This window comes from Bufo gargarizans, chromosome 11, assembly GCF_014858855.1.
Source record: "Bufo gargarizans isolate SCDJY-AF-19 chromosome 11, ASM1485885v1, whole genome shotgun sequence".
Taxonomy (NCBI): Eukaryota; Metazoa; Chordata; class Amphibia; order Anura; family Bufonidae; genus Bufo; species Bufo gargarizans.
In genome coordinates, this window is record NC_058090.1 from 88,526,498 (window position 1) to 88,535,970 (window position 9,473).

The window sequence follows — 9,473 nt, forward strand, 5'->3', positions numbered from 1 at the left end:
TTACCATGGTAATGGATCATGTGATGACCGGAGTGACATCACCACAGGTCCTGTTCATGTAATTAATGCTCACTCCATGTCCTGTTCAGCAAAGGAGACAGACGAGAAGCCGGGCTGCGCGATCAAGTGGACTAAGGTGAGTTAAATAATTTTTTATTTTTTTTTAACCCCTCCAGAACTATTTTACTATGCATTCTGTATTCAGAATGCTATTATTTTCCCTTATAACCATGTTATAAGGGAAAATAATAATGATTGGGTCTCCAAGTGTGGCTGATATTGGAGGGTCACTCAGGGGGTTCACCTATGTATTCCATGTACTGTATCACAATCTAATGGTAAAGCACTCTCAGCAATAATCACCAGGGTTTCAAGGGAACCTTCACCTGAGCCACCACTATAGTGCTCTGCACTAGCTCTTTATAAACATGTCTAATTTAATATTATGTAGAAAATTAATTGCCCTGAATAGTCATCTGGGTGGTGCCCTTTGGGTGAACAGTTCTGCAGCACTGTGCCCGTCCTAGCATGAATGACATCCCCTTACAATCCAGCTCTGGTGGCATCTAGTGCATGTGCAATGAAGAGTGGACCTGGCCTCAACCTCATCTGTGCATGCTCCAGATGTGGTCTCTGGGATGTCAATCAAACCAGGAGAAGCTTGGGACTCCGTGACTATGACGAGGGGACATCCTCTGTGTCTAGAGGAAAGAAGGATTTACAGGATTCTTTACGGTAAGAGCAGTGAGACTATGGAACTCTCTGCCTGAGGAGGTGGTGATGGTGGAGTCACTAAAAGAGGTCAAGAGGGGCCTGGATGTATTTCTGGAGTGTAATAATATTACAGGCTATAGCTACTAGAGAGGGGTCGTTGATCCAGGGCGTTATTCTGATTGCCTGATTGGAGTCGGGAAGAATTTTTTTTCCCCTAAAGTGAGGAAAATTGGCCTCCATCTCACAGGGAATTTTTTTGCCTTCTTCTGGATCAACTTGCAGGATAACAGGCTGAACTAGATGGACAGATGTCTTATTTTGAGGGAAATTGGCCTACAGCGAATACGGTATTATAGCTTATACGGTTTTTTACATACTGCTAAAGGCCCACTTATACAAGGACAGGACCCACAGCATTGGAGTGCTCCGAAGGTGGTTGAGGGTAAGAAAATTAGGTGACAGGTTCCCTTTAAAAATGCAAGACTTGGAGGAGTCAGCCCATCACGGCCTAAATCTCTAAATCTTCAGGAGCACACGACACATCAGCAGCACGTACATCAGTGATAAATAGGCGACGAGTGATCAAAGAGCATGAAATCCAGAGGTTCGTTTTCCTGAGAAAAGGAAGTCTGACTGATAGACGATGTGTCTCTGGAGACTGCTTCCAGACATGCAGTATAACTTGTGGAGACCGAACGTAATGATGGAAGATCTTACAATGATTCCTCGCTGCCAAATCCAAGATATGTTCTCCTAAGAAGGACCTTAGGGAGACTGGAGTTATGGCGCTTTGAAATAGCATTGTTTTTTAGGTGCAGGTTTAGACAGAAGCTTGGTAAACTACCAAAGCAATAGAGATCTTATCATCTTACAAAGCACCAGCAGGATCAACCCTAGTAAACCAGCCATACTGCCAGGTAGGATCGATCCTGCTAAATAAAATGATACCTGTTTTGTGGCATTCCCGAGAAAAAAAGCGTTTCAGTGCATGAGGGGCGTGGCCAACACTGGAAAGCTGGGGTGCACTGAGGGGCTAGACCCCGCCCCTTGGTGCACTGAGGGGCTAGACCCCGCCCCTTGGTGCACTGAGGGGCTAGACCCCGCCCCTTGGTGCACTGAAGCCCTTGTTTGAATAAAGAATAAAAGTCCTTTTTCTTGGGAACAACACAACCGATTTTAACAAAACAGGTATTATTTTATTCGGCAAGATCAACCCTACTGCTCCTTAAAGGGGTTGTATAAGATTAGAGACTATCAGGATCACTTTAATCTATTCAGCTGCCTGCTATACCAAACATGGCCAATGTACAGGAGTGGTACTGATCCCCCAAAAAACAGGATCGTAACAAACCCCTACCAAGTCAGAACATTATGTCTATTAGATTCTACTTGATGGTAGGAAAGTTGGTATCTCTGGGTACATTTTTGGTGGTTTCTAGGCAGAAGACAAAGCCAGAAGAATTGTTTACACCGACCTGTGGGAAAAGCTATCCTGGGAACGTTCCTGACGCATTTTGTGGTGCAGGAATGGCTTAGGCAGGGTGTCGACTCTCCTTAAAGAGACAAACTGAAAGTACTCCATGGTATGGAGACTTATTGTCAATGCTCCATCGGAAACGAATATGCCAAAAGGTACCTCCCAACCATCTCACTAGTGCCACCTGTTAGAAGTAACTCCCTATCAGTCAAGATCCGACTTTCTAACAAGCCTTCGGATTTGACAAGAGAATAGAGCCAAACCAGATATCCATCCATAGACGGCTGTTTTGGGGTGCTTGACCCTCATGAGTACAGAGTAGGATTCTTTCCAGTTCAGAGTAATGCCTTGGAAGCAGCTTAGATATGGAGAAGGAGAAGGCAGCAGTGTCGGACTGGAGGAGCAAGAAGCCCAGAAGATCTGTGCTCTGGTGTCCTCCAGGTCTGACTCTGCTGCCTGGAGGAATGCTCTTTTATTGAGGCCAAGACAGCTAAAGTGATGTCTTTGGCAGAAGGGATGCATCGATGGCACTTGGTAAACCAGGCTCCACTGAGGAACAAGTAGTTCTTTGGGGAGGGCTACAAGTTGCAGGCCATAAGCGTTTCAACTCCAAGGCTGTGATGGACAAGAGTAGGTTTATGAGCTGGTCATCCACTACCTGGTAGGAGATCTATTCTACAATAGACCACAGATGGTAAGGTGGACCTCACACAACAGTAGCTCAGATAACACCACACACTGACTGTACAAACATCTGCATAATTTCTGGGGCACAAATCAAAACGGTCTACCTGAAAAATGGTCTAGACCCACCAATCGCAGCGGCATTTTGCATTTTACCTGAGCAGTTTATGAAGTGAAAGTCATGGGCAAAGTTTTTCTTTGAGACAGTTTTGTGTTTGTAGCCTGATGCAACACCTCCGTGAATATGAGATTGGCTCTCATTTTCCTGGAATGTGTGGCTTGTACGAAGACTGCATAGAAGAGACATGTCAAAAATGCAGTATTCAGGTGCAAGCCTAAAACCTGTGAAGGTTAATAAAGCAACTCAAGAACATTCATGGGCCAGTACCTGCAAGGAATACAGCTGCTGAAAGGATGTGGACAACACAATGGGAAACCCAGGGCTTGTCACTGAAGTTATATTGGAAAATGTGCGGCAAAAGAGAGTAACATTTGTCAGCAGGTCCCCACCACACGGTGTCTTCTCCGATGCTCGGTATAGCTTTGGCTTTTGCAGTAGTTAAGCGGATGCTGCCATCTGCTGGTCTTCTATGATGAGCTATTTTATGTAGGCTCAGTAACGCATACAGTGGTATCATTTGCAGCTACGCCTGGGCAGCCAACAAGTCACTGACATACTACGCCACTACCTCAAGGGTAACCAGTGATACCCAACATCATGGGCTTCCAAGACTTAGTCTAGTATGTTTGAAGGGCAAACTGTCCCTACTACTGTAATATCCTTGCCAAAACGCTGAGTGTTCTCCCCTAAAAGAACCTTGTCAAAAAGCCTGGTATACTCTAGATAATCCTGCCCATTGTCTCAACACGTTTCCACCTTAGGCTGCAGGTTCATCAGGGGGCCTTTAAATAGTAGTGACGTGTACCCCAAGGAGAACATAACCCAGTGATGTGCCTGTGACTTTGGGGACAGTCGATGGTTGCAGCGGCACAAGCGACCTCGCGTCCGTCCTGGAAGTTTACAAGCAGGGACCGGAGCACGGTGGAGTGAAGGAGCCGGACAGGAGCGGCGCAGGGAGCAGGTAAGTATGCTTCCCTCCAAAGTTCTGATGGGAAGGAGAGCCAAATGTGTTATTTGCCCGTTAAAGGCAATGTTCCCTGGGAGAAAGGTAAGCAGATATTTGTTAGTTTAAAACTCATGACCCCAGCTCTGTGCAGCAAGAGTGGTAACCACTGAGCCACGGTGTTTAAGAGGACTGGAAATACATAGAAATTAGCTGTCCGCCAGAAGAAGGCAAACTGTCTTCCTAGTCCCATCTGCACTTTGAAGACCCTTAGGAGGGGCCAGGAAGCTAGAACACACCTAGGCATGTAGCAATGACGACATAAGGATAAGATTTGTCTTGCTATTGCCACCTCTCTTTGTATCATATGGGCATCACCCAGGTACCATGTAGGGAACTGGCCGATAGGAAGCCTGCTCATTAGTTCACAGCATTGGAGATTACTACTTACTTTACTCTGTATGTTATCGTATATCTTTTATGTATTTTCTCATAGTTTAGTAAACTTTTTATTCACCTGAGCCATGACAAGCCTATTTATTCCCAGATCTCAGAATTCACGGTAAAATAGGGCATCATATGCACAGACTTTGTATGTTCTCCTTGCGTTTGTGTGGGCTTCTTCCCACACAAATCCCAATACCTGCTCATAGCCTGTAACTGAGACAGGAAAAAAAGTGAGAGAAGACAACCTCTGTAAAGCGCTGCAGAATATGCTCTATAAATAAAGAACACAGGACCAGTAGTCCACAGAAGGCAGGACCTGCAGCCTGCATACATTCCAATGACCCCCATGTTTGTAGACACTGACACTGCCATAGTAAGTATGCCCCCAACCCAAGCTTTGTGCATTTCCATGGAGTTGTCAACAAGTAAAAATGTGTTATCAACTGAGTCTATCGTCTCCGATATGCGCCAAGCCAATGCCACACAACATTATTCACAGCTTTTGCCACGTCCAAGGGACTGCATTCATCAACTGGACCCAACATGGTAGGCCATTCACAATGAAAAAAAAAGTGCCACAAGTTCATCAAGGACTAGGCCAGTGAACCATCTGCACCTTCTCAGATAGGTGGCCAAGACCTTAGATCTGCCAAAGCCCAAAGAACATGCTCCATTGCTCTACTAATCCAAATATATCCTGATCCTTCTAATCATTATATAAGATCCTTAGGAACAGATTCATCGAAGGTGCTATAATTTGCACTCACTTCTGACACTTTTCAAAAGTGGACTGGGCTTAGTGGGTGAGTGGTATGGCCTCCAACTGCCTAACAGACTCAGTACAATTTACGCCACTACAAATCTACACCAGCTCAAAGCAGGCAAAGATTTGTTTTTCTGGTCCACAGACTGCCAGAAAATGTGAGAAATTCTATAAAAAGCCTGTGCCTCTTAATAAATCTGACACATCTTACTCCGACCAAGGAAACGCCCATCTAAAGGTGCCCATACACCTTCGATAGCTACTGGCCAAAAGCTATATCTCCGGACTCCCACGTACACGTGTTTTTAATGAGGAGAGAGATGCTGCCAGACACTTATGGGGGCGACATATCTATCTCCCCAGTAACAAAAGGATCGGGTGTTGAAATCCCAAGTGCCATCAGGGACTGTCGGGAGCTCACTATACACATTAGACTTAGGCTATTGTTCAGTTTTTTCACATTCCTTCAGTCAGAGCTTTTTTATTTTTAATCCGACATAAAGATCTGAGCACTTGTTTTATGCAAGATGCGTGTTTTTGGGCTACATATGTGGAATCATTTCAGGCTATGTTCACACCATGTCCAGTGAATGTAACAGGAGATTCCAAGGAATCGGAGCCGAGCTGAAGTACTCCAGCACAGCCACTACACAGTGGATGGAGCCTTCTTCAGCAAGGAAAGAGCAAGACAGGCGAGTCCTTCTCTCTCGTTCTAGCGAACAGTGGGAATCTCAGACCACCACCGATCAAAACTATGACATATCACAAGTTTTACCAAAATGATGTGACCCTTTAGCCCTGATTTTCACCTTTGACTTTAATATTTCAAGGCTTACCTTCAGGGTCATCCAACTGCGGAGTCAGTGCCAGAAATTTGTTGGTATTGACATTTTCCTCATGGCTGCGTGCTGAGGACTGCTGTGACACGTGCTGGAGAAGAAGAAAGGTTACATCAGAAGAGCGGAAACATTTCCATAGACTACATAGAATACATGTGCCGGGCTGACACATGGCTCCCAGAATAAGATAAAGCTGGGTCAGCCCAGTAGACATTCAATGAAGCGGCAGGACACACACACGACCACCTCTCCTATCAAACTCCTAGGGGCTTGGAAGCTTCAATGTAATTATAGGTAGAGGTTCTAGCAGTGATCCTACATTTACCACCTAGAAGATAAATGTTGTTCATGGGAGAACCCGTTTAAATGGTGGGTTTGACTCTTAGGAAGCCCACCACACACCATTAGGGTCAGACTGCTAAGCGTTCTCATTATCCTTTCCCCAGGAGAATGGTAGAGATGGGCCTAGCTATTTTCCAGACCCCGTTGTTTGGTGAGCACAGTTATACCCTCCAGTTTCCAGGGGGAACATATCACTACCTGGAGCTCTTCCCACAGTTGGTTTCGGATCTCCAGACCTTGAGCTTTAACCTCCTTCTCTTTTGCCATCTTTTTCAGTAAAATTTCATCCAGGGCTTTCATCTTCCTAATGGCTTTTTCTACTTTGGGCTCCATCTTGTCTTCTGTACTTGGCGACTCTTCAGTGGAGCCTTCTGGGGCACAGAGATACAAAACAAAGGTGGCATAAGCCATGTTTTGGCTTAGTGTGGTCTCAAAAGATGTAAGACACCAAAATAACTGGTGTAGATGCACCACACTTATTAACCATTTTAGACACTTTTTCCACCTCGTCTGACAAGGAGGAATGGCTTAAACTAAGCCAACAAATAGGTGGTGTAAAGTCAGACTATACAGTTTAAAGATGCGCCATCGGCCACTGTAATCTGGTGCCTCTTTAAATGGTCTACATGTCAGAGAGGATTAGTAAATCTACCCCATTGTGTTGTGCCTAGTCTAGACATTGCATGACTTAAGGAGTCAAAACCAGAAAGAGAATTCCTGTGTCATGCTCTGATCCCTCAGAAAACATGCATGACTGCAACCGATGCTCCAGTCCTGAGATCTAGTGCTCATTATGCCCTCTAGAGGTGGTGGCATTTAACAACATGTGCCACCAGTGTTTCTTCCAAAAATCTGGTAAAAGTCACTTGTGGACCGATACCTCGGTTGCTACGCAGCAGTCCAATCACGTGCTCGATCCATTGTTTCCTATAATGGAACAGGCCACGACGGATAGAGCATGTTGAAATTTGCTGTTGGGGGACAGTTAGGTTGTCCTCCATGCAATTCGGGTTAAGCAGACCTATCTACAGAAATAGACACAGTTGAAAAAGCCAAGGGTCTACGTTTTCTGGCGGGGAAGTGAGAAGTTATCTCAAATATATGACCCGCTTGAAGGATTCCATGATGAAGGCCATATATATCTCCCGATGTCTCCATATCTAATGAGTTCAAGCCCAGTCTGCTAAGTGGACCAATAATTCCTATTCCTTTGAATCCAGTTTAATGCAGACATTTGATGTGGTCTCTAGAAGGCAATCTGGAGAAACATATCACGCTAATCCCATGTGCCACACATATGTTCTCCATGGGTCAGACTGACGGCATAGCATTAGACGAGTATCAAAGCCTTACTTCTGAGAACTGGCGGCCAAACATCTCACTAGGGTATGTTCCCTTCTATCATCTGATCACAACATTTAAGATTTCAAAGCCAAATGGGCATATTTTACTTGTTGAGTTAGTATCATGGAGGTTAAGAGGACAATTCTGATAGAAATGTGATCAAGTGTGATGGTGTCCTAGAAGATCAAAGATGTCATCACTCTGCGGATGACTATGGCCCATTGCACACAAGGAGATGATGCTAAGCGGCTTCCTAGCCCGCATTCTCCTAGCTACCTTCCAGACAATCATCTCTGGGTTTGACAGCTGTGTCAATGTCTTCAGCAGCTGAAATGTCTGGGAGGTCATCTTTACCGTCTTCTCTTCCAAAACAGGGAACTAATGTGGCAGACATAGCACAGAATCTCATTTATTTATAAAAAGGACCCTTAAAGGGGTTGTTCACCTTCTGCCTGAGGCACAAGGTGACGGGCCGATTGCCTGAGGATTGAAGCAGGAAGCTGATGGGGAACTATAGCAGATGAGATGGTTGCCCACTGAGGACAAGTCCGGACAAATGAGTGTCCTCTCCATGTTGCTTAGTATACAGATCACCACTAATAGTGATGAGACAACCCCTTTAAAGGGATAATTGACTTAAAGTTAGGCTGCTACGTTCACATGGCTATGGCGCTGCCGGAGCCTGTGCTTTGCATTGCAAACCACAGATCTGCAAAGCGCCAACTGTGTTAACACAACATCATGGTGCGGATGTGGCCACAAGATGTGGCCAAAGACAGGACATGTCCTATCTTTTAAGGGGCAGAGGATAGATCCAAAAGCCAAGTGGCACCAACAGCCATGTGAATGTAGTTGACATCAGAAGGCAAGGTAGTGGCAGTGTACCCCCCAAAGCTGAGGTGACATGCTGTACAGCAACATTACAGCAGTGTCACTCACACAGTGACTAGAACCCAGTAGAACCCAGCCCCAGCCAACGCTTTCATTGTTTACGTCTGGCAGGGTATGTATGATTCCATCTCTCCTGGGAGGCCTCGTGGGCCCCGGTCACAATTGTGACCACTGCGACCCCTATAGCTACGCCACTGGAAATGATACATCTCCCCATAGGCCTTTAGCCTGAAAGAGTAAAACAGAGCTGAGGCCGGTGATTGGCTGCAGCAGTCATGTGAGTGGTGAGGTATGTGAAGAATATAACAAAAGTATTGACACAATGGCTACCTGGATCTTCTGGCAGGCTGGTCATCCTGTCTGGAGTTCTGCCTTGATATACTTCTGCTCCCATCCCTGTACAACTCTGTGCGGTCTCCTCATCACCAGGACCTTCTGAACACACTGTAGGAGAAGTCTCTTGCTCATCGTCTGAAGTCATTGTCAGATCCGTCTGTATCAGAAGACAGTATTAACATCAATACGTGAAAATACACAACGGTCCAAATGTCTTCTGAAGGCACATCAATGAAAACTGTCAGACAGCTCCAGATGTCCACACTCAGGACCACTTTGATACTAAATGTCTTTTCCATAAAAAATCTCAAATTTAAGAAATGCTGGTGCAGAAGACTGGTATGCTGGACGTACATGCTCGGCCTAAAGAGCGTGCACCCTTCTTCTCAGATTGACCTTCACCAACCATCAAGGACCTCCATGGAGGGATAAATATTACATTTTTGGGTTCCACTGGAGCTTCCACGGTTACACAACCGGCCATCAATATATACTGTAGGAATGTGTCACCTTTCTGCCAGTTAAAACCAGATACCAGATACTTCCTAAACATGATCATGGGGGGCGGCCAT

At 45.4% G+C, this 9,473-nt stretch overlaps 1 protein-coding gene across 1 annotated transcript in view; it reads right to left on the reverse strand.

Moving 5' to 3' along the window:
• The window catches only part of FSIP1 (fibrous sheath interacting protein 1), a 33,855-nt gene extending 24,809 nt beyond the window's left edge, over window positions 1–9,046 (reverse strand). The window contains exons 1-3 of the mRNA XM_044271365.1: window positions 8,896–9,046; window positions 6,529–6,701; window positions 5,986–6,079 (exon numbers count right to left, since the gene is read on the reverse strand). Coding sequence (XP_044127300.1) covers window positions 5,986–6,079; window positions 6,529–6,701; window positions 8,896–9,046 — 418 coding nt within the window. The remainder of the gene's footprint in view (window positions 1–5,985; window positions 6,080–6,528; window positions 6,702–8,895) is intronic.
• Between the last annotated feature and the right edge of the window lie 427 nt (window positions 9,047–9,473).